We start from the raw sequence: 25,452 nt of genomic DNA, 5'->3' as shown, positions 1-25,452 counted from the left end.
GTTTATGATATAAGCTTTCAGATTTAAAAATAATTTGAAAATAATATCCTTTTTTTGCTGGTGGTTTTAAGCAGCTTCAATCGCAGTTCTCTTCCTTGCCTACCTGGAATGTTTAGCAAAGGCTATAGGGAATGATTGTCCGTGAAACTGGGTTGCCAGCTTCGGCTTGTTTTTAAGCTTTGAGGCTTCTCCAAGTGGATGAAAGAATCTCTGTTCTTGTCTAACAACATGCCCTGTTAGGATTTGCTTTGCCTCATCGCAATATGCAAACAGCATTGCAAGGAAACCCAGAGAGAGTTCCTCGTACAAACTGGCACTTGAAGCCTAGATCAGTTACTCGTGTACATTCTGTGGATTTTCTTCCTAGTTCAGAGTCAAGAAACACCATCATGAAACCGAGATCAGAACTCGTATACGTTCTTTGATCATACAAAGCATTGTCAGTCCCGACCTAGGATCCAATGAATCGATCAATTCATTCCTCCATTTTCTGTGAAACCAAAGAGAGTCCAGTTCATTCTCCAGCCAGCCTCGCTAGCGCACAAATGTGTCCAGACGCCAGCATAAACTTTCCGAGTGCATATTATGCCACCTACAGCTCAGACTTCTCATCTCTAAATATGATTTACATTACAAACATGACTAATACCGTGCTATTTTCGGTAAACAACTAAGCCTTTTCTCCATAACAGTCCAAACATACTGCGAGCTTCTGCCATGCCTTGAAGGTTTGGAGACTCGCAAGGCAGCACACCAACCCTTCGATAGCCTCCCCAAGGAGGGGTTGACTCAAAAGACCAATGTTTAGATACTGGCTACTCGCTATAATCTCTATTCAGCCTGTCTACTCAGCGATAAAGTAAATGAGAAAACAAAAAACGATAAATTCTTCAATCGGAAGAAAATTTGAAAATGGCAACTTGATTATGCTATACGGTAACACTATTACCTCTAGCACTTGCAAGGCATGAAGCTTTACGTGATGCTGAAGGTCAGATTATGCATCTTTAATTATTAATCCAATGATACGCATCTTCATTTAAACTTAAGGAATTAACTTTTCCTTGTAATCTATTTATCTTTACAGTGAGAGGAGTGGTTCCAAATCCAGGATATGCAATCTAAATCAACAAACAAATGGTTGGGCATACCAATCAGTGCAAATCAAACCATTAATGTCACAGCTATTCTATTGCTCTAGAGTCTGAACTTGACCCTTCTTCCTTGCGGATAGAAGGGCGATCATTCTCGAATGTGAAATGCTGATAGCCAGCTGGACTAGAGAGCTGACCAGAGGCGCTTCTGCTCGCAGTTCTCTCAATATCATCCATCTCAGCTACAAGAGAAAAACTTGACCCTTCTTCCTTGCGGATAGAAGGGCGATCATTCTCGAATGTGAAATGCTGGTAGCCAGCTGGACTAGAGAGCTGACCAGAGGCGCTTCTGCTCGCAGTTCTCTCAATATCATCCATCTCAGCTACAAGAGAAATTGGCCTTTCTGGAATGGAAGGAATTGAGAGATCTGTTTCCAACATTTTCACGACTTGATCCATTGTTGGCCTAGCATATAACTGTGGATGAGAACAAAGAACTGCCACCAGAACATACTTTTCCAAAATTTCTTGTGACCCTGACTCCGGCATGCCATCTTCGATAACATCTAAAGTTCTCCCTTCTCTCACTAATGACCATGCCCAATCAGTCACAATAGATGGCTGTCCCTCATGATCCACCATAAGTGCCTTCTTCCCACTCAAAAGCTCGAGAAGCACGACACCAAAGCTAAACACGTCGCTTCTCTCTGTTAATTGCCCATACAAAGCATACTCAGGAGCAACATATCCCATAGTCCCAGCTACCCTGGTGCTCAAATGTGTAATTCCTTCTGGGGTAAACTTTGCTAGCCCAAAGTCCGCAACCTTGGGCTCAAAACTCTCATCCAGAAGTATATTACTAGCTTTAATATCCCTATGAATAATTGACGGCTGAGCCCCATAGTGCAAATAAGCCAATCCTCTAGCAGTCCCTAAAGCAATCTTTTGCCGAATAGGCCAGCTAAGCTTTTCCGCACAGGACCCGAATAAATGGTCATGCAAAGTGCCATTCTTTATCAAATCACACACGATTATCCTCTGGTGACCCTCAAAAGGACTAGTAGCAGTACAATATCCTCTCAAAGCAACAAGATTGACATGCCTGACACTCGCAATAACCTCAACTTCATGAGCAAAAGAAGAATCACCTGCAGCCGAGCAATTCTTGAATCTTTTAAAAGCAACTAGAGAACCATCTGGCAATTCACCTTTATACACATTCCCGTAACCTCCTCTCCCGATAATGTTATCTCTAGAAAAATTTCTAGTTGCCTTCCTAATCTCGTCAAATGTATATTTAACCAAAGAAGTACTTTGACTAATGGACTCCAACCCAGAACCCAACTCTGTCTCAAGTACTCTCCCAAATTTGTCAGCCCTCTTTTTCCTCTTGTGAAAGATCCAGCACAAACCAATCAATACCACCAACCCAACACCACCCCCTAATAAAACACCCAAGATCAAGACTATGCTCCTTTTCTTGCTAGATTTCTTGGAACTAAAATCAAGTAAAAACAAACACTTGGCTGTGCCCTTATCAGTAGGTCCATACCTATTAATAAAAGCCGCGGCATAAATGGAGGGATATGCCTGGCAATCCGAAACATTCCCGATGGAAGCTCCCGTCAAGTACCTGGCTTGCAGCGTGGACAAGCTGGTAGTACAAGCAGCACACGGAGAATTATTCTCAAGGGACTGGTTACAGTTGGAAGCAACATCATTAAGAGCAGAGACAGGGACGATGGCCTCGAACTGGGACCTGGTAGAGATGTTCATACAGCCCTGGGAGATCCAGCTAGTGTTAAAGCCGCAAGAAGAGCGGATATCGAAATTGGGAAGGAATCCATCGATGAGGACCTGGTAAGTGCTCCAGCATGATTCAGCAGAGTCGAGTGGAGGGAGGAAGGAGTTGTTAAGCTGGAGGTAATGGGATTGAACAAGTCGAAGTCCTTGAAGGATGTACCGACACTGCTGGTTGATGTCTGAAGTGGGGGGGCGTTTGGAGCTGGCAGATGTCAGGTTGCGGAGGACGTTGAAGTCTAATGGGCATGTTGCTGTGTTGTTTTGAGCTTGAGATTGAACGAGGGATAGAGTGATGAGGGATAGAGTGATGGTGAGGAGAAGGAGATTGAACATTTGGGAAGGCAGGTGGCAACGCTGCTAGGGATGGAGTTCTACCATGGAGGAGAGAGGAGGGGTTGGTGGAGAAATTGATGAATTATTTTGACTTGATTAACGAAAAGTTTCGAATTCTAATCTTCTTATATCTTTTACAGCAGCCACTTTGACTTTTGAAATCAGTATTTGTACTTTTGTTTTAAAAATGTTTAAAAAAAAAATTTAATTTTTTTATTTTAAATTAAAAAATATATGATTTTTAAATAATTTTGATACATAATTTTAAAAAATAAATTAAAATATTATTTTAATATATTTAAAAAAATTACTTTAAAAAATAATCATAATTAAAAAAAAAAAAAAAAACCTGAGTGGCCAGCGGATTCCCGGAAGGAGAGGTTACGTAATAATTTATGGCCTGCAGATAGATACTTGGCCTGCAGATGGCCAGCGGATTCCAGGAAGGAGAGGTTAAGTAATAATTTATGGCCACTTGGTGTCTTTCTATTTTTTAAAATTTCTCTGATTTTATTTTTAATAAAAAATAAAAACAGCCTAAGCTAACAACTTTGAAAATCAGTTGTCGGTTCTTACAATTTTTTTTAAATAAATAATTTTTTATTTTTCAGATTTTCAAAAAAGAAAACCGATCATTTAATTATATAATTTATATAGCATTTTTTTTTTTTGTTATCAGTGTTTGAATTTCTTGTTAATGGAAATTGAATTTAGAGAATTTATATAATTTCTTTTTTTTTTCTTGCTTTTACATCTTACTAAACAAATATTGAATATTCATCTTAAATTAAAGTTTATTATATAAGGTTTCAGATTTAAAAATAATTTACAATAAATTTATGCTGAAAATTATAATTCAATAAAAGTTTCTCGTGTTCTCTCTTTTTATAACTCGGTATTAATGTTTAAGATTATCTTCCTGTGGCAAAAGTGATCCAATTTATGTGTTAATTTTCTAATATATTGTGAAATAGTATTAATTAAATTTTAGCTATATTAATACATAAATAATCTATATGTTTAACCATGCAGCATACTTAAATTGACGGTTGATTATATTGATATTGATATTGATTGTTTGATTGATTACTGTACTAGAAATTAGAAATGCAATTAATTTCTTCACTCCATTTTCATCAAATACAATCATTTACATTATTACTATTTATCCAAAAAATCAAGTTGTCTGGGGATAAGATTTATATCTTGAAAAATTATTTAACTTTTTGGTTTTAATAATTTATTTTAATTTTTTTAGCTAAAAACATTGATGCTTAATACCTACAAAAGATATATTTATGTGAATATAGAAACTCTCTGATACTTAAGTCAATATTTTAAAAAAAAAACAATAATATTTTAAAAAAAAAACTATGAGAATAAATAATCAAGATTTCATTTCTTTGAAGAATTTCTGATATATTTATAGTTATTGGTCTTTTTATGAAGAGGATTCGCTAAAATATAAGTAAAAAAATTTTAAATTATCAGAGTTAAATATCTTCAACCTGTGTTTTTTAAAGGTAAAAAAACATGAACTTTATATCTAGATGGGTCTAAAAATAATTGATTTAGCAGCTCGTCAAATTTATATATATCTAGATTTAATGTTTGGCTAAACCTCAAATTAAGGAAGTAGACAACTTGGGTTATTATTTTATTTTTGATTACTTGAAAGCCAAAAAAAAAAACCGATCCAGCACAATTATTAAAGCTTAAAGGCTTATCAATTTTCATGGAAAAGAATTAGAAGTTTCAAGTGAACTTTAATAAATCTAATGCAATTTGTATCACACCCTTTCAAATTGCAAGTTCAGTTCATCCCATATTACGATTTATTTACAATTTCTTTTTTTTTAATATAATATTTTGAGTTGAATAAAATAAAGTTGAAACCTAAAGCAGATTTGTATCTTCATGGTTTATAATTAGTATTCTTACCCGCTTGGTGTTGTGTGGAGTCTTGAAAATAAAATTTTATTTAATTCTTTTGTAATGAAAATAAATATTTATAAGGAAGAAAAACATTTAGGTTTTGAAAAAAATAAATATATTTAATCAGATGAATTATTGTTTCTTTATTAATGCTTTTTTTTGTTTTTACAAAAAGATTTTTTTTTTTATTAAAAGTACATTTTTTGAACAAAAAACTAAAGGCCATTAAAATAAATATTCATAAAAATCTCAATCATTTGAATTAAAAAGGGGAATGTATTTCTTCAATCAAAATTATCTTTCCTTGTTTATTTATTTCTTTTTTGTTTTGATGAAAATATATTTTTATAAGAATCATTACTTTTTAAACATAAACCTATCATAATCTAAAAATCAAGGTTCAATAAAAAAATAAAAAAATCATGACTTGATAATTTGTATGTCATAAAAAATAAAAGAATAATTAATATGAAAAAATCATGTAAATTTTTTTGATAAAAAATAACAAAATAGGAATTTTATTTTTAATTAATGTCGTAACTCAATTTTAAATTCTCGTAAAATTATCCTTTTCCCTTCAATATCAAAATAGAAAAATAAAGAAGAATAAAAAAGAACCAGCAACTTGATTGGCAAAGATAAATTGAAGAGGAATTTAAGTGCAAAATTGAAAGCTCAAGAAGAATGCATATTCAAAGGTTAACTTACCTGAATATCATATGAATGTGTATAAAATTAATCCTAAGAATTTAATTATACTTTTCATAAGCCGATTTTGATTTAATTGTGGGCCTGATTAAAAATATAATTAATTTTAAAAATTAATTTATGTCAAAAATTAAAAGAGTTAATTAAGTGAAATGATTTAATTAGACTTTTAATTGGTCAAATTAATTTTATTAAGGACTTAATTGGTTAAAAATTAACTTTGAAAGCCTAATTTAGGCTTAATTGAGAAGATTGAAATTTTAGAGAACCAAATTTAATTTTTACAAACTCAATAAGATGAACTCAGAGGCAAAATTATAAGAAAATCAAAGTTTATGGATCAATTAATAGCCAAATTGAAGAAATTCAAGACTGATGACCTTTCTGCAAAAGACATGCATATTTAGGTACCGAATTAAGTTAAAATTAGGGATGAAATTGAAAAAATTAGTAGTTTAAAGGTTATTTAAGGAAGGAATTGAAAATATCCTAAACCAGAGACCAAGTTGAAAAATACGCTAAAATCAAAAGGTCTTTTTGAAACTTTCACGAGGGTAAAATTGAATTGATTTCTAAAATCAACTCAATTGAGGATTTAATTTAACAAATTAAAATGATTGAGACCTAAAATTAAAAAGAAAAGTTAAAACTCTAATTAACCCAGGGTTACTAAAATGATGTCAGTGTATTTTCACCAAAACAATAAGTTTGTTTTTAAATGTTGTAGCAAGCACTATGACTAGCGGACCACTAATTCAACTACTGAGTCAACGGCCGAACCTCTAGAAGAGAAGTGTTCATTCATTATATAATCTATGCTCTTAATCACAATGATTAAATTAAAAGAAAAAGGTGGAAAGCCCAGTTTTCGTGGAAGCTGCCACAGCACAACCACGAAGCTCAGCCCTTTCTAGGGTAGGAAAAGCTCGTTAGGCTGTTCTTGGAAAGGAGGAAGTCCTGTAAAGATTGAGGTAGCCTCCAAAGATCCTGTGCCCCTCTCCATTGTTTGACATTTAAAGCCACGTGTATAGACTGGGCTGGGCCTGACGAAACAACGAGCCACCCTTGACGTTAAGGCCTTAGCGCTCTGACAATCATACCCATGCTCTTATTCGATTTGATTTGTTTTCAAGTTTGAAAAGGTAGAATGAAGAAGAGAGAAATGGATAGGACGGGAAATATTGGTTAGAAAAAAAATATTTTCTTTCGGACAAGAAATGGTTAAGTTTAGGATGGTCGGTCCAGGTAAAAAGAAAAACCCTTAAAATTAATTAATCTTAATAAACTAAAAAAATTAAGCTGTAATTACCTCTTATAAAATTGAGAATCTCAAATTGTATGCATACGAACGTCGTTTTACTTGAATTAACGATAAAGAGAAATCTTGTTTTTGATAGAAAACTTTCGCATGCCAAATTAAGTCTCTTCATCTAAAGAAAATTATATAATTCATTTACGAGGTTTGTTCTTGAAAAGGATTATTTTATTGAAGATGGTAATGGAAAAAACAGTGATGATACTGATATTATTAATAATTTTTTAAAAAATATATTATTTTAATATATTATCAAATAAAAAATATTTTAAAAACAATTTTTTTTCAATCAACCACTAACTCAATTAGTCAATATAACTTCTGGGGTCTCGAAAAGGACAATGAGGTAGGGAACGTTGAGCAAATAAAAAACATATTTAGGAGTGCTATGCAAACAATGTTACGTTAAATTTTATTTTTTAAAAAAAAAAAATTATATATATTTTTAGATCGTTTTGATGTGTTGATCTCATAAATAATTTTTAAAAAATAAAAAAAATATTATTTTGATGTATTTATAAATAAAAACCATTTTAAATCACAACCATTAACATAATTTCAAACACATTAGAAATTTTATTGTATTTTAATTAGGAAAAAAATGATTTAAGAAAATAAAAAAGAAAAAGTTTGTTAACATAGCAAACCCATCAGGTATCGTAGCAAATCAGCCTTAACGTCAGACGGAAACGGGCAATCAACCAGGAGCAGATTAAAGGTGACACTGCTTGCATCTGAATCAACCTCTTGTTGTATAAAAAGGTAACCTAAGATTTTTATTCTACAGCCTTGTCTTTCTTAATAATTAAACTTAAAAGAGAAGCGATAGGAATGGATAGCGTCAAGGATGGAATTGCCCTATTCTTTTCATTTAAAATTAATTTTGTATTATTTTTATCTCGTTTTGATATACTGATATGCTAATATTAAAAATAAATTTTTAAAAATAAAAAATATTATTTTAATAAAAAAAATACTTTTAAAAACAATTATTTTGAAACCACCAATTATGCAATCAAGTATATCCACTGGAAACCATCTAGGTGGTGGCCCAATGGTAAAAACTTGGGATCAAGAAGTTTGCTCCTTCTGTGGTCTCAGATTCGAGCCCTGTGGTTGCTTATATGATGGTCACTGGAGGCTTACATGGTCGTTAACTTCAGGATCTGTAGGATTAATCGAGATACGCGCAAGCTGACCCGAACACACATATTAATCTAAAAATATATATATATATCCACTGGAAAGTTCCCAAGAAGATTTATACATATACGAATTCTTTTTTCTTTTACTTTTCAGACCCGGTATGATTAACTGGTTATAAAAATAAACTGATTTGCAGTCGAAGGATGTCCACATGATGATTTCTGTCATCCAAATTTCTTGCGTGAGGGTTTTGATTTGTGGACAGTACTACTAATTGTATTGATTACGTTGAAGTGATTATGAAGATTGGTGGGTTACGTTGCTGAGCAGAGTAATTGCATGATTAGTTGCTAGTGGCATTTATATACTTTAATTTATTAATTTATTATTTTTTATATCTTGGGGTACTGCCTGTCTCGGTTGATAAATGGTAAGAGCCCTTAATACATTATATTATACATTCTTGTTGTTGAGATTACAAATCTTAGATTTAGGACCGCAAGTTATCATGGCATCAATATGCAATAAATAATATCCGCTGTAATGACATCCGAATGATTCCCATCAAGCAACCATGATGTAATGACAGTTTACGATGTGTTTAAAAGTGTGATATCAGTTTTTTTTCAAAATATTTTTTACTTGAAAATTTATTAAAATAATATTTTTTATTTTTTTAAAATTGTTTTTAACACTATATCAGTAAAATATATAAAAAAACTAAAAAAACAAAAACAATGCAGCTTACCTTAGGTAAGGCGTACTAGGGGTGCTAATACATTCTTTTTACGCAACCAGTCCCTTGCTTAGAATCTCTAAAGACCAATTAGGGTTTCTAGTAACCATAATACGAGGTCACGACTCTTTATCAAAACAAAACCCTCCTGAACCCGCTCAAGAAGGGTCGCCATGACATCACGCTCTCACGAGAAGGGTATGACACTCTTCAAATTATGAGTTCAAGTACATAAAATTTTGAATTTATACAAGTTCATGTACCCTTTGAAATATCATGTTTTTATTATTTGACGACAGTCCCTAACATACAAGATTATAAATTATTAACAAAAACTAAAGAGTGGTGATTTTATTGTGCACTACCTTACAAAACATTGTTTATTGCAATAATATATATATATATATATATATATATATTTTTAATTTGTGTTTTTTGTCCTAATTTTATTTATTAACATTTGATTTATTGGAAATTGAGCTTTATGACTTGTCGCGGTATGCTTTCCATGTGGTTATCTAAATCTCATAACCCATGTCATAGGTTTGGCGGGTTAACTTGATTGACTTGAGTGTTTGTTTTTCTCCTTTTTAATTGATATTTTTTATTCTAGTTTCATCCTCCAACATCTTCAACATTTGGTTGATTAACAATTAGGATTTTTCATTTATTTCAGTTTGTTTTCTACGAGATTATTTCGATCTTATAACCCAAATCACAAGTTTTACGAGTTAAGTTAGATAGATTTAGATCATTTATTGTGTCCTTTTTTATGTTAATTTTTTTTCAATTTCATCATTTAACAATAACTTTTTGAAGGATTTAACTTTATAATTTGTTCAATTTGCTTTCCATGGGGTTTTTTTTAGACTCATGATCTAGGTCGGGCTTGACAGGATTTAACTTCTTGTTGTTGAGATTACAAATCTTAGATTTAGGACCGCAAGTTATCATGGCATCAATATGCAATAAATAATATCCGCTGTAATGACATCCGAATGATTCCCATCAAGCAACCATGATGTAATGACGGTTTACGGTGTGTTTAAGAGTCTGATATCGGTTTTTTTTCTAGGTGTTTTTTACTTGAAAATTTATTAAAATAATATTTTTTATTTTTTTAAAATTGTTTTTAACACCGTATCAATAAAATACATGAAAACAATAAAAAATATTAATTAAAAATAAAAATAATTTTTAAAATACATTCTTTAAAACAAACACTTACTGTGTCCTGATTCCTGAAAGTGTCGGCAATCACCTCTTAACTTCTGACCTGCGAGAGGTGGCCTAATGCTAGTGGTTAACTTGTTATCCATCTATCTTTGGCCAGTAACGTTGCTGGCTGGCTCTTCATGGGTCGACAAATCTCAAGAGTCTGTTTCAAAAAGTGATGCCTTGTTATAGTTGTAACTACTTTAATGATCGTGCTATCGTTGTTGTCTGTTATATCAAGAATAAAATTTGAATGTAAGAAATAATATCCAAGACTGTTAGGAATTTATTTATTTTTTTTGTTGGTGTCATTGCATTAGATAAAATATCTTATTTTTAAATTAAATTTTGTGAGAGATGTATTTTATTAACTGAGAAGGTTCAAAGAAAAAAAAAATATCAGGTCCATTTTAGTTAACCCGCGAAACCTGCAACTCGGGTTATGAACTCCACTGATTAAATTAATTTTTTATATATTTTATTACTTGATAAAAAAATATAAAAATCGATTCATAATCAACAATATTAAATAATAAAATTAAGTAAAAATCCAACATTAAAGAATCAGACAAAAAAAATTAAAAAAAAGCAAAAACACAACAAAAACCAAATGACCAACTAAAAAAGGTTAAGAGTATGTTATTAAACTCGGTACAGTAGTTCAAAATCATGACCGAGCTCTTTCCTTAGCTTAGATTTTAAATTAAATCATTTGAGATTTATTCCGGTATGACCTTATCAAATACACAAGCACAAAGAAAAAAAAGTTTTGAAAAAGTGAGACATTATATCGGCTCTCCAATGTGAAAAAATCATCTGTGTCCACCATTACTCGAACCTGCGATCTTAGACTCGCTCCGTGTACTTTAATCAATGGAGCTGGGACATGAATTTCTTGTAAGAAAATTACAATAATATATCAACCTGATTCATTTTTCACGCGAATAGTTAAACTGAACCGATGTTTTAGTAGTTGTACTTGTTATAATTATAATTATAATTTTATTTTTTTGATAATACATGATGCCAAAATACTTAAAAACTCCATTTTATAGCTTTTTACCTTTGCATCTAAACAAGTTTTAGAATTTTATTAAACATTTTTTTTTCAATAACTCGATAAAAAAGCTAAAGAAACTAGAAAAATATCCAAAAGTTATGGTAGCCGAGGGCCCTTAGTTTGTTGAAGCTCTACCCGTGAAGAAGGCCTTGGATCTCAACGTGTGAGAAAAGTACACTTTCATATTATTTTTGATATAGTATATCAAAATAATATGAAAATATTAAAAAAAATATTTTAAATGGCTTGCATTGTCATTCGGTTGCTATAAAAAACGGTGGTGGATAATCCAAGATTCTCTCATGATGATATTCGTAGAAACAATAATAAAAATCCAAATGACAATTACTAGTTAAAAAACAGAAAACAAACTCGTGCTTCAATGATCCCAGGCAGCAGCAGCAGCGGCAGCAGCAGCCCATCCCCGAGGAGACCAAAAAGAAGCGTCTCTGACCATTTCACCTTAGCCTGTCAATTCCTCTCGCGAATCACAAGAATCGGATAAAGGCTTATGTGTATCTATCCTCGCACCTACTAGATAGGAAACCATTTCCCTTTTCTTCCCTCTTTTAAAACTTTTTTGAAAAGTAATAAAGTTTGGTAAATTTTTTGAAAGAATAACAGAAAAAATATTCGGAAAATATTATATTTTAAATATAACTCCTATTTTTAGTAGTGGTTGTTTAGTTAAGTTTCAAAATATATGTTTCTTGCAAGTTAATTAATCTAATAAAAATAAATTTATAATCTTATAAAAATTTAATGACTAAAAAATATGATTTAATATTCAATAATAAAGAAAGAGAGAATAAATAATACTGGAGCTCGATTTAAAGATACGAGGTTTAATTTAGGATTAATTATAATTTTATCCAGTAATCTTTTAAATTATAGTTAAAATTATTTTATCAATATTTTTTTAGTAATATTATATATATATAAAACAAGGCTCCGTATGCTATGATGACTCGTTCTTTTTTTTACCCTTTTATATATATATATATATATAAAAAAAAACTAATAAAGGCGTACAGATAGTTTAAGTGTTTAACAAAAGAAAGTTTCGATGTTGTGTTATTCATATCCAAGCCTATCCCTTTCCCGTCCCTTTCCTGTCAAGTCAAGCTTAAGGTAATTGTCAGAGTATGCTAGCGAGCCTAGAGTCTGAATGTGTTTTTGATGCATGGCATTTTTCAGAAAAATAAATATTTTTTTATTAAAATGCTTTTCTAGGCCCTTTTAATTATACGAAGGAAGTATTATTTCTAGAATAAGTTTTCTAGGGTTTATATATATATATATATATATATATATATAAAAAGGATTGTGATAGTCTTTTGACAAGTGAAGGTATGAATATTTCAAGAGTCTCCGTGTATTTATGGTATTTTTAATATTTAAAAGTTTTGACTTGTAACAAATCATTTATCTTTTGCTACCGTTTACGTCAATTAATATTGGAGACCAATGATCATTGATGATTATTTTGTTTTGTTATGTGTTGTAGAACAATCATGACTGGAAGATAACCTAAGAAGGTTTCCTAGGAAAAAGATGTACATGAACTAATATGCTGTTTTCATTTGCCTCGATTGATGCAATTCAAAATCCTGCCGATGAGATTCGTGATGAGGTGACTCGCATAGAAATATCGTATCAGGGATCTACGATGAAGCAGCCTGCATGAATGAGTTATGTCAGGGACCAATGATACGGTGACCCGCTCAAAGGTTTTGGGGACCCGTGATGAGGTTGCCCATACACAAAGGATATTATTGATGAAGGATAATTTTCAATTAAAAACTAAACTCGAGGATGAGTTACCTGAACTCGGGGAGATTCATGCGTGAATTTTTTAGAAATATAAATATTTTTATATTTCTTATCATGATGTTTTTCTAGTTTATTTTTCTATTTAAAGCAACTATTTTTCCTAGTTCATTTTTTCCTATCCAACATTAGAAGGCTTTTCTAGATTTTTTTTTATATATAAAAGGTTGCTATAGTATAATGGCAAGTGGATATATGAATGGATATACTTATGATATTTTTAGTTTTTAATGATTTTTATCTATAATAAACTTTTTATCCTTCGCTCCCGTCTAAGTTAGTTTTTTAGATATTATTTCATTAGATATTAATCAATTTAATATTTATTTTCAAATAAAACGTCTAAAAATAAAGGTAATTAATCTTATTTAGATCATAATAATGAGACTAAAGCTAACTAAATATAAAAATTGAGAAACCAAATGCAATTTGATAAGAGAACAAAGAAGAATAAATGGGCACACAATGAACAAAGCAGGAGAGAGAAAAAAAATGAAAAGCCAAAAAAACACATCCAAGCTTCTATAATAACACTAATAAAATTATTAAAAAAAATTCAACGAGAAAAATAATAAAACACAAAAAAAGCTGACTCTAGAGCTGAACGTGAAGGTGGCAACATATATTACACGTGTAAACCGCATAAATTTTAAACATGGTAGCGTGTGTGTTAGAATTACCAGCAAAATAAAAAAATAAAAAAATAAATTTAAACATGCTGATGCATGTGTTACATGTACCATCGGTTTAAAAAAAATGGTTCTATGGGTGGTGCCGGTTGAACCTGCATTTCTAATCAACCCGTTTTATTTATTTATTTATTTATTAAATTTTTTTTCAGACACTGTGCTACTTAAAAAAAGAGAAAAAGAAAACTCCATCTGGGGGCGACATGTTTTAAAGAGTGACTGCGAATTTAACTAGAGCTCTCTCTCTCTCTGTCTGTCTGTCCTTCCTCTGCTTTGATGCTACGTTGCCTGCGAATCTCTCTGATAAAATTCGGATTCTCCTTCTCGCCTTCTCTTCTACTTTCATATACTGCTTAGAATTAGATACAAACAAAAAAAAAAACATGTCTTCTACTAGCTAAACTAGTATTCTATATATTTTTATTTATGCACTCCTTTTATTCCTAGTCTCTTCTCTTCTCTTTTCTGTCTGGGGAAAACTTTGGTTTTTAGTTGAAGCATCTTTGTTTTATGTTTTCACTGGTTGATTGCTTTTGTGTCACCTATCTATCTGTTGTAAGAGGCTGCTGTCCTATGGTCTGAAATATCTTCTTTTGTTGCCATTCTCTTTTCACTTACGCTAGGCCTCTGTTTTCCTTTCATGTCCTCTATCCCCCCCTCTTTCTTCTCATGCTTTGCTCTCACCAGGGAAAACAGAGGAGCGCACTTGCTAAAATCAACTGTTTGTTGTTAACTAGTGGATAAAGCAAAAACCCAATACTCTGTTTTCCCTGTCTCTGCCCCTCCTTGTCCAGGTAACATCTCCACCATTACACGTCTCAATTCTACATTTCTCTATTGCAATATATTAAGTTATCGCATGTTTTAGATATATATATATGGAGAAAAAGGAGGATGCTAGCTCTCCGGTTGGAGTTCTTGAAGACTACTTTAAGAGTGAAGACTCAGAGAGTTGTTCTTCAAAAGATCCCTCATCGGATGCTGAGGTTTCAAAACATGCCTCCCGTTGGCATGGATTTGTCAAGTTACTTAGAAGTAGATCGAAGAAATCTTTAGCAACATTGCATCCTCTCGGTGTCCTAAAGCTCTCTATGAGAAAGAGCAGTAGCATGAGAGAAAACATTATAACGAATCTCTTTGCGAATTCTGATTCGAGCAATTTTAAGTCTCCAAGGATCAACTTCACTCTCTCTGAGCTCCAAGCCGCGACAAACAATTTCAGCCAAGGTTCGTGTTCTGTTCTGTGATGCTTCCACTTCTTCTTCGTCCTTGTTTCCCTTCTAAACATGGCTTAATTTTCAGAAATGTGGAGGTTGTTGTTCGATAATAGAATAAACTGTTTTAAGGATTTTAGTTTTTTCTTTTCTTTTCCTTTTATGTAGAGAACCTGATTGGAAAAGGCGGTTATGCTGAAGTTTACAAAGGGTGTTTGCAAAATGGGAAAATTGTTGCCATCAAGCGTTTAACACGAGGAACAACTGATGAGATTATTGGGGACTTTTTATCTGAGATGGGGATTATGGCCCATGTGAACCATCCCAATACAGCTAAATTGATTGGTTATGGAATTGAAGGAGGAATGCACCTTGTTCTTGAATTGTCTCCACATGGGAGCTTAGCTTCAGTTCTTTATGGTTAGTTCATGAATGCCAAGTTCTCCATTTTTAAATGCTTTTCGTTTTCTAACAAGTACTAAATTTTATAGGTTCAAAAGAGAGATTGACATGGCATATCAGGTATAAGATTGCATTAGGGACAGCTCATGGTTTACTCTATCTTCACGAGGGTTGCCAGAGAAGAATAATACACAGAGATATTAAGGCTGCAAACATTTTGCTTACAGAGGACTTTGAGCCTCAGGTATCAAGCAGTAGATTCTGTTTATTATTCTTGATTTCCTTTCTAGATGGATAACAAATTGTGTTTGTCAGCGAAAAAGAAACAACCTAACTAATTTTTTTTCAGATTTGTGATTTTGGTCTTGCAAAGTGGCTACCAGAGCATTGGACTCACCACACTGTTTCCAAATTTGAAGGCACATTCGGGTTTGTAAAGCTAAGACTTATTTCTTTTTTCTACTGTTTCTATTCAATATATATTTGACTGTTTGAAGTTATTACTTCAATCTCTGCCTGTCACAGTTATCTTGCTCCGGAATACTTGATGCATGGAATAGTAGACGAAAAAACTGATGTTTTTGCCTTCGGTGTGCTGCTGTTGGAACTAGTCACGGGACGGCGAGCTCTGGATTACTCGCAGCAAAGCCTTGTGTTGTGGGTATGATTTTCATATACCTTTTCTTGCTTGTATGCAGGCAAGTACTCGGAAAGAACAACTATAGCAATGTACTGAGAGGGTGCTAATTATGAATTGGTTGATTTTATTTTTTAGGCAAAACCATTACTCAAGAACAATGAGATTGGAGAGCTAGTTGATCCTGCTCTTGTTGATGATTATAATGCTCGACAAATGAATCTTGTGCTCTTGGCTGCTTCTTTATGCATACAACAATCTTCAATACGGCGGCCTCACATGATTCAGGTGTGTCATCTTACTAGAAAGTCAAGATCATATGTTATTAGTTACTAATTATTAAACCCCGGCTGTCAGATAAACATCGAAATAGGACTTAAATGGTATAAAACTAAAAAATCTTGTCTTTCAAATATTTTGTCAGTCTCAATCTTATTATGATGAAGCACTTTCTTGGAGGCTATATTAACTTTGTGTTCCAAAGTCTACAATTGAACCGCTTGCATAAGATGACTAAAAAATATGTTGATTTGCCTTTGAACTTGGATTGCAGGTTGTCCAGATTCTGAATGGTAACCTTAGCTGCTTGAAGTGTATGAAAAAAATCCGATTGCCATTTTTTCGAAAAGCTTTTCTTAATGAAAAACTCCTTGGTGCAGAGGAGTACAACTCACCCAAGAACAGGCATATCAATTGACCTGACAGGTTGATTTGGGTTTTGAGATCAATCACCATTTCCGTGTCTCTTTCGGCAGTTCTGATGAAGCAAGTCTTGGCCACTTGGGTATTTGAACCTCAGATTTCATACGTTTTCTGTGAAAACAAGGAGATGGTATTGCCAAAATTTGTACCAACTCATGCTCACATGTGAAATCAGAGTGAGAGCAGCTAAACAGCATATCAGAGGTGGAAAAAGAAGAAGAGGGAGCTCATGAAACAAACGAAAGACGATGTTTCTAAACCTATGTACCTAAATGGGAAACATCAAGAGAGAATGTTTTGGAACAAAAGGAAAAGGATGCCATTGTTTTCCAACTTATATGTACAGGGTAGAGTCCTAGAACTTAACGACATGTATATAAAAGAATCACGAGTATAGAGTTCCAACTCTGTTTCCCAATTGCATACACGCTTTCTTCTGTTATTCACGATTTTGAGCTTGAGCCCTCCTGATTTTTGGAAGCCCTTCAAATTAATTAGTCTTTCCGTGCATCTGACATGTTCTTCCCTAGTGTTTCCCCCCTCTCTCTATACATTTTAAAAAATAAAAAAAAAAATTGATTTGATGTATTTGAGTGAAAAATATTTTAAAAATTAATGGCTGTTACAATATTTGTGTAAAACTATGATATAGGTTCAAATTTTTAGTGCTCATAATTGGACAAGTGTTTTCCTCCAATGCATTGAGGTGAATATATATTTTTTATAACAAAATTATAGCATGGATAAATATTGCATCATATCGTCACTATTTTTTTAGCTTTTAATGTGTTATTTCAATAATAAATGCAGTAATATCAATGGTTATGTGCAATATTTAATTTTATCAGTTACATTTTTTTAAAATTAATTATAGTGGTTATCTTTGCTAAAAATATGGGGCTGATGAACTTGATTGGTTGAGTTTCTTACCAAGGGCATTAATGAGAAATAATGTGTAAAAAAGGTAAGCAAAATGAAAAAAAGGTGAAACGCTACTTTCCAATTATAATTCCCTCTTCCCCTACTCATAAATTTTATTGACCGTTTGAGAATGTGATGTGGTATATTTGAAATTATGTTTTATTTTAATTATAATTTTAAAAATATTTAGTTAATCAATATAAAATTATAATTTTGTATAAATTTTATTAAAAATTTTCTCGTTGAGCAAAACCTATAATTTATATATTTTTTAAATCACATCTATAAAATCTACCAAAATACCAAACATACACCTACAATCCTTGAAATGCTTATTAATTCTTCTGAGATTATTTTTCTTTACTATTTCAATACAAAATCATTTCATTTTCGCAGCCCTTCTCTTTCTCCATAGTCTTGTTTTTTTAAAAAAAAAAATTGGTGTCCAAATAAAGTTTTAAATCTCTCCATATCTTAAGGTTATTATGTTTCTCCTACAACAATGATTATCTTTTCCTTCTATTTCAATACGTTATTTTTAGAGTTGTTTAGAACTGTAATAATTATAATTTAAAGTATTTTTCACTCAAAAATATATTAAAATAATTTTTTTATTTTAAAAAAATAATTTTTAATATCACCACATCAAAACGATTGGAAACTATAAAAAAATAATTTTAAATAATTTTTTAAAAAAACATTTAAAATATATGGTTTCAATCATGTTCTCAAGCACTATTTTAATTTGATACTTTGCATAATAAATTATGTGAGCAAATGAGTTATTTATTGTTGTTGTCTTGTTTTTTCTACTTCCTTATGTGCAACTCTTAGACTTTCTTTCTTGTATTGAATTGCCACTAAAAGAGAGAAATTAATGGTAAATTTGGAGGGAGCCAATAATATACCTTCCAATCATGATGTTCATTGCTAACCTCTTCAATTCCTCGAAGAATAAATTCTTAATAAATGACCTTGGATGTTGCCGAACATCATTTTTTTTTAAAGAAAAACAAATATTTTCTTATATATACGAAGAGCATTGAAAATATACATTAATTTTGTTTCTTTTATATCTTAATATTAGCATTAAAGGTGATCATTTTCGGTTCGGTTCGGTTTTTATAAAAAAAAGTAACCAAATCAAAAATTTTTTTTGTTTGGGTTCGGTTCGGTTTTTTCGGTTTCATACTTATGAAACCGAACCAAACCGATCGGTTTTTTTAAAATTTTATTTGGTTTTTTTCATGGTTTGGTTTTTTTAATTTTTTTTTCAGTTTTTTCAGTTTAATCAGTTATTTTACTCATTTCTAATTAGCATGTGGATAGTTGTTGTTTTGACAGATTCTTGAAGCAAGCTTGGAAGGACAAGTCTTGGTGGTACAAATTAGTGTATTCCATCAAGACTAAGATTTGTTGCTATGACACATCAACTTATTGTTGAATGTTTTGTATAAACATAGTATATATATATATAGTTGCTTTGTACAAACAATTTTGTGCATCTATTTCTGTTACTTCCTATGAATTCTTCGCAATCTTTCCTTGGTAGCTCTCATGTTGATGTCGTTGATGGTCAATTTTCTTGATTTATACATTTCTCTTGCTTAAAACACTAAAGTTATTATAATGGTTACCACTTAAAGAAAAAACATTAGGAAAAGTATATGCTAATACCATTAATTAATACAAAACTATAGTTAATCAATGAAAAATCAGTCTTCCATGTAATAATTAGCTCAACATCGTTATGGTTATGAAAGCAAGTGATTCCAATATTATAAGGGTGTGCTCGGAGCTGCGGTTCGATTATCGTTTTATAAAATTTTGATTTTTTTTGTTTTAAATAATTTTTTTTGTATTTTTTGATTGTTTTGATTTACTGATATTAAAAATAAATTTTAAAAAAATAAAAAAATATATTATTTTAATACACTTCTAAACAAAAAATACTTTGAAAAACAATCTCTACCACTATCTCAAACAACTTGTATTAAAAATAAAAAAGTTAACAAAAGTTAACTAACCATTTTAAATTATATTTTAATAACATTGAAATCATCATTCTAAGTTAAGTTCCGATAAGCCTTCACATACTAGTGGAAAGGTAAATTAAATACAATGATGAAAGATTAGGAAGGGTTGCATTAATATTTATTAAGTAGTTTATGAGTAGGGAGCCTATTTTCATCCCTAAATATTAAATAATTCTCGATTTCATTCCAAACTAGTAAATTCTATCAATTTCATCTTCTTAGAACTATTCAACTCTTCTATAGCTCCACCATACGGAACATATTTGTTACACGGAGGAGCAATTAGATTAGATTACCAATTAACAAAATACTAAAAGAAATCTTTATTTGTTTTCAGCCCCTATAGCTTTTTAAATTTCACTTATGGCCCACAACTTCATTATTTGTTTTATCATTCCTTGGTTTGGCCGGATTATGGTTGAAGAGAGAAAATATTTTTTATTGAAGTTGATTTTGACTATTAAAAGAGTTGATTTTGGTGTTTAATGATTCCTTTTGATAGTGTTTTTTAACTTTAATATTGCCTGAAAAATTAGATCCAATCTCATGAATATTTTGATTTTTGGGTTAAGTTTGTGTTTTAAATTGATTTTTTGGATTGTTTTATGCAAAAAAAAAATTAGTTTTTTTTTATGATGTTTTGTAAGTATTTTAAGGTAAAAATAATTGAAAAATAAGTTTTAGAGTACAAAATTCATCTTCCTCATTTTTCCAACTACTAATGTTGTCTGAATTTTTTTCAAAAAATTAGAGGCGAAAAACATGTGAACAAAACAAAAAATAAGATGGCCAGGAGGAAACGGACTGCCCTGAGAGGCCCAGGCGCCTTAGCCTTTCCAGAAATTTGATTTGCAAGTCTAAGTAAAACCCATACCACCGTCACAGGCGGATGCTACCTCTCCAATCACCTATTACAAGAATAACAATTTCGTGATTGATGTCAGTTTTTGTGGAAGAGAAACTGAATAGCCTGAAGAGAAGCCATACAAACAGGCCGTCGAAGAATTGTTAATTACAATCCTCAGGAAAACTTACAATCCTCAGCAATTACCTTTAATGTTGGAATGGAACTGGGGTCGTTGAATCAAGGCATTGACTTACAAAAAGAAAAGGGGTCCTTTAGTTAAGGAATTGGTTAGAAAATTTCGTTTTAATATATTATCTTATCAGAGATACAAAATCTCATCATTAATTTCAAATAACTTCATATAAAAAAAAAATCATTTGATATTCTGGATGAAAATAAAGATTTATTATCAAACAATATTGATTATCCAATAAGGTGGGATAATCTTTTAAAATGTTACATATTGATTTTTTTAAAATAAAAAAATATTATCAAACCATGTTATCACTGGTTTTCCAGTTTTATTTTTGATCCATATACTTGGATTTATTTATTTATTTATCTTGATTTATTTTTATATTCAAGAAATTTTAGCTCGACTCGTAACATAACTCAGAGAAATAACATAATATTTTCTAGATTTAGAACAAAATTGATACCATGATTTGGTTGTGGATGAAATCAAGAATCAAACGATTCTGATGTTAATTTTAGGCACGATCTTACATCGGATGAGTACTAAAATGGTGTTAGGCTTACAAGGATTGTCAAAGTCACAAACGCATGAAGTGCCTTTCGTGGGAGTTGGGAAAAAAACTATAAAATTAGTGGCCAAAGTGGACAACACCTCACCTGGACTGAGCCGACCATGAGCTGGTAGTGCAAAGATAAGATTTTTTTTTCTTCCATGGAATCCAATCTTTTATGCACCAGGTACTATCCCAGAAAGAAGAGGAAGAGAGAAAAGAAAAGGCCAAAAACAGTGAATAATTGAATGGCTCGTCCACTTGGAGAATCCTGCTTCTCTCTCACTTTTGGGCAACTCATGAGGGAGTTTCCTGGAAACCTGAGCATTTCCTAAGAGTCATATGTACTTGACTATTTAAGACGAAGCCGGAAAAGAATCCTGTTTGATTGATTGATGTTAGTATTGTCAACTACTCCCAGTCCCTGTAAACATTTTACTCTTTGAAAACCCAAATCCATGGATCTTCTCAGTCAGTTGCGGGGACAGATTGCTGATTTCTCAGCTTTTCTCTACCGAGAGGTCAGTATATACATCTCTCTTTCTGTTTCGTTGGATTTTTTAAAAGGATGGTTGGTTGTTCCTTTCTAAACATCCTGTCTGTTAATTCTATGGAGAGTGTTTCTGGGAAAATCATAATTAGGATACAAAAAAGAACTCATTTTTGTTTTGTTTTTAATTTCTTTAGAATACAAAATCGATTAAGCTTAAGCTTTGGTAGAATAAGCTTCTTGGGTGATATTTTGTTTTTAAAATAATGGGTGTTTTTGGTTTTGAGAAGGGTTTTGTGGACGATCAGTTTACAGAAGCTGCAAGATGAGAGCAGTCCTGGTTTTGTGGTGGAAGTGGTGTCTCTTTTCTTTGAAGATTGTGAGAAGCTCGTTAACAATATGGCCAAAGCTTTGTGAGTGTGTTGTCCCATAACCTTTATTGTCTTTAGTTTCTTGGATTTCTTATATATCTACTAAGTTTGATTCCAAAATTGCTTATTTGGGTTATTTCTTTTACGTTCAGAGAACAGCAGATTGTAGATTTCAAGCAGGTAGATTCTCATGTTCATCAATTGAAGGGTAGTAGTTCTAGGTAACTTTCAAACTCATTTCTTGATTGGATCGTTGATTGTTAATTCGTGCTCTAGTCATTTCAAGGATCGCATACAGATGTTTATTGAATCCATTTGCTGCAACAATGTTAGTGATAGTCTAATACATTCCCAGGGATTTTTCGAAACTTGTGTCACTTTTTTCTTTTATTATTTGTTTTGCTTACAGTATTCCTTTGTATGGTTAACAGCATTGGTGCAGCAAGAATTCAAAATGTCTGCATTGCCTTCAAGACTTACTGTGAAGGCCAAAACCGTGACGGGTAAGCTTCTCTTCACCCTTATATTGCATGTCCTTTTAACGTTAGCCAACTGCGCTTGGAAGTTTCTCTATTATAAAACCCTCGACTAAGTATGCTGATTTATTGGAGATCACATAAGATTTAGGTGATAAAATCAAATTAAACTTTTTTCTTTAATTTAAATTTCACTTGATCATGATGGATGGGTATCCTAGTCTGGTCCTCTCAATTGTTAATCTTAGATGGAAGCTAGGGGATGTAAACTGTCGTTATTTATTTATGCTAATTAATTGGTTTAATCTTATATGGCTTTTTTTATAGAATGAAATTACATTATCAATCTGTCAAAGTGTCTGAGCATCTGTGACTGGAGTTTGATTCACTGATGTGATATTAAGAATGGTCATCTGGATCTTCTTGCATATGAATAATCCAGTCGTGTGCTTTTATTCAAGTATACGATGGTTGTAGGGGATTTTGATGGATTTAAAAATTGTTGGTGCAGGTGTGTGAGATGTCTCCAACAAGTGAATCATGAGTGCATTCAACTGAAGAACAATCTTCAAGCTTTATTCAAGGTAAGTTTAAGGTAGTTTTTAGTTTCCTAGGAGGTATTTGATAATCAAAGAAAGCATTCCCACCATCTATTTCATCCGTTTATATGACAGAAGATAAGCTCATTGCTCTACGTGCCTTGAAAAAAATTGCTTCATCTGTTTCAACAGCATCGTTGCTGTCCGTTGCTTCATTTGATTTAACTTCCTGTTCCTGATCTTGTGTTGTAAAGAAGAATTGCGGGAAGAGTTTCCTTTACTATCTTTTTGTCTTTTTGGTGATCAAGAAACACGAAAACAGCTTGCTTGTTCAATATCTGAATATATTTTAATAACAGTGATTTTAGTATCTTAATGTTAGTATTCATTGTTACTCCCCTTTGTTGGACTTTGTAGCTTGAGCAACAGATAGTCGCTGCTGGAGGATCAATTCCTGTGATGCAATAGGTATTGTCAGAACCCTACTTCCTTTTGACAGGAGCAGGAAGGTGCAGGTTGATGGTTCAGATGTTCATTTTGTCTTTAGACCTAGACTGAGTTCAAGCAGCTTTGACTTGAGAATTTGTGTATGGAGTAGCTGTGAATGAGGATTCTACATCTGATGCTGCAAAGTGTATGTTTCGTTTGTTTTTCAGAGGTTTAAATTTGCATTTATCTGACTAGAATGGTAGTCTTCTTGTTGTCTCTAGGCACATCATGCTTCAGAAAATCAGTGTAGTCTAAACATGTGGAAGCCATCGAATGCAATGTAGAAGATGAATTTCTATATATAAAGAAATAATGTTTCCGTGGAAAAACTATCCTTTCAGAGCATAGTACCACTCGGCTGATGATTACATGATGATTGAAATGTTGTTAGAAATGATGTTTTTTCTTTTTAAGTTTATATGTCTACCATACTATCTCAAGTTGGTTTTTTATTTAATTTTAAGCTTTTAAGTTTTTTTTTTAAATTGTTATGGTTGTTTTTTTTAAATAATTATCGGTTTACTATCATCATCTATTTCTCTTTTATCTAATTAAAATAAAATTGATTTATTTGACCCGATCAGGACTATAACCCAAGTTATTGGTTTTTTTTATTCAGTTAAAATGTATTTACATAACCCAAGTCATTGGTTTTTTTTATTCAGTTAAAATGTATTTACATTACCTAAACATTGAATTTTACAGGAAAAAACATGCCTACATCATAATTTTTTATTTTATTATCGGATGAGGTTCAGATTTTTTAGACTCGAAAGTTTAATTCACTATAACAACTCAAGATCAAAGGCCTTTCAAATAAGATCTTCAGTTTTATTACTTTTCTATTTAATTTTTAATCTTTAACTTAATTAGTATTTTATATATATATATATATATATATATATATATATATATATATATATATGCATGCTTAGTATACACACACCTGTCATCATGTGTGTCACAATGATTTTTTCCAGTGACTCGATTGATATCGAGGGGCAAACACGTCCTTTGAGTTTCTTCTCAATTACTGGAAAGTATTTATCATATGCATTACATATATCTATAGTGTATAACTGGAGGACCAGGACCAAGCAATCACTTGCCAGATCCAAGTGGGAATTGGAAGGTCAAAAATGACTATCTTTAGCTTCTAGTCGAGGGAGTAAAATCGATCGACCGTGTTCAATTCTTCGGAAAACATGACTCGAGATCTTTTAGATGGTGTTTAGAATTATTATAATAATTATTTTTTAAATATATTTTACTCGAAAATCAACCAAAATAATATTTAATTTTAAAAAGGATCATCATTCCTCTAGCATGGAGTGAAAATTGGAATTCTCAACCTCTTTAAAGCGGTGACTTTGGGCAGTTGTAGCTCGTTTTGTAGGCAAAGGAAAGACATATATGGATGTGGGAGTTGATTGTTCTTTATGTGCCTTTGCGTAGAATTAATATAAAAGAGATCAGCGGTGATGCCTTGAAGCCCCGATGCCCATCCTCATCAATGAAGGATCCTAGCTCATCATTGTCTTTTACATATGCTGGAGATCACCTCTGAAAGATTCAGGACCCATAAGTTTAATCACGTCACAATTAAGAGGGAAAAAACTGATCATCTGAGCAGGTTCCTAATAATGAGTAGCATGATTTCATTAATTTCTGCTTGATTTCTTCATGGTATGCTAAGTACTATCATTTCTTCTTTGAAT

At 31.9% G+C, this 25,452-nt stretch overlaps 3 protein-coding genes across 4 annotated transcripts; 2 read left to right on the top strand and 1 right to left on the bottom strand.

The window, feature by feature from the left end:
* Positions 1-1,006: 1,006 nt before the first annotated feature.
* On the bottom strand, positions 1,007-3,340 carry LOC127904295 (probable LRR receptor-like serine/threonine-protein kinase RKF3). The gene has a single exon (XM_052447109.1). The coding sequence runs from the start codon at positions 3,228-3,230 to the stop codon at positions 1,185-1,187; it is 2,046 nt and encodes a 681-aa protein (XP_052303069.1). The 5' UTR covers positions 3,231-3,340; the 3' UTR covers positions 1,007-1,184.
* Positions 3,341-14,078: 10,738 nt separating this feature from the next.
* Positions 14,079-17,242, top strand: LOC7457978 (receptor-like cytosolic serine/threonine-protein kinase RBK2). Of its 2 annotated transcripts, XM_052446723.1 has the most exons (9): positions 14,079-14,658; positions 14,735-15,091; positions 15,247-15,498; positions 15,570-15,724; positions 15,830-15,909; positions 16,006-16,141; positions 16,256-16,405; positions 16,671-16,689; positions 16,777-17,242. In XM_052446723.1, the coding sequence occupies exons 2-9, from the start codon at positions 14,743-14,745 to the stop codon at positions 16,812-16,814; spliced, it is 1,179 nt and encodes a 392-aa protein (XP_052302683.1). In that variant the 5' UTR covers positions 14,079-14,658; positions 14,735-14,742; the 3' UTR covers positions 16,815-17,242. The 2 variants fall into 2 exon arrangements, with proteins under 2 accessions (XP_052302683.1, XP_024440340.1); XM_024584572.2 differs by having other exon boundaries at positions 14,082-14,658; positions 16,671-17,242.
* Positions 17,243-21,264: 4,022 nt separating this feature from the next.
* Positions 21,265-22,737, top strand: LOC7457977 (histidine-containing phosphotransfer protein 5). Its single transcript, XM_024584811.2, is given in 5 exon segments — positions 21,265-21,890; positions 22,150-22,172; positions 22,174-22,272; positions 22,383-22,451; positions 22,662-22,737. Coding segments are annotated over 5 exon segments (330 nt in total). The 5' UTR covers positions 21,265-21,827.
* Positions 22,738-25,452: the final 2,715 nt, after the last annotated feature.

The sequence above is a fragment of the Populus trichocarpa genome, chromosome 14 (genome assembly GCF_000002775.5).
Source record: "Populus trichocarpa isolate Nisqually-1 chromosome 14, P.trichocarpa_v4.1, whole genome shotgun sequence".
Taxonomy (NCBI): Eukaryota; Viridiplantae; Streptophyta; class Magnoliopsida; order Malpighiales; family Salicaceae; genus Populus; species Populus trichocarpa.
The sequence above is the reverse complement of the archived record's forward strand: the minus strand, read 5'-3'. Positions and strand labels throughout refer to the sequence as shown.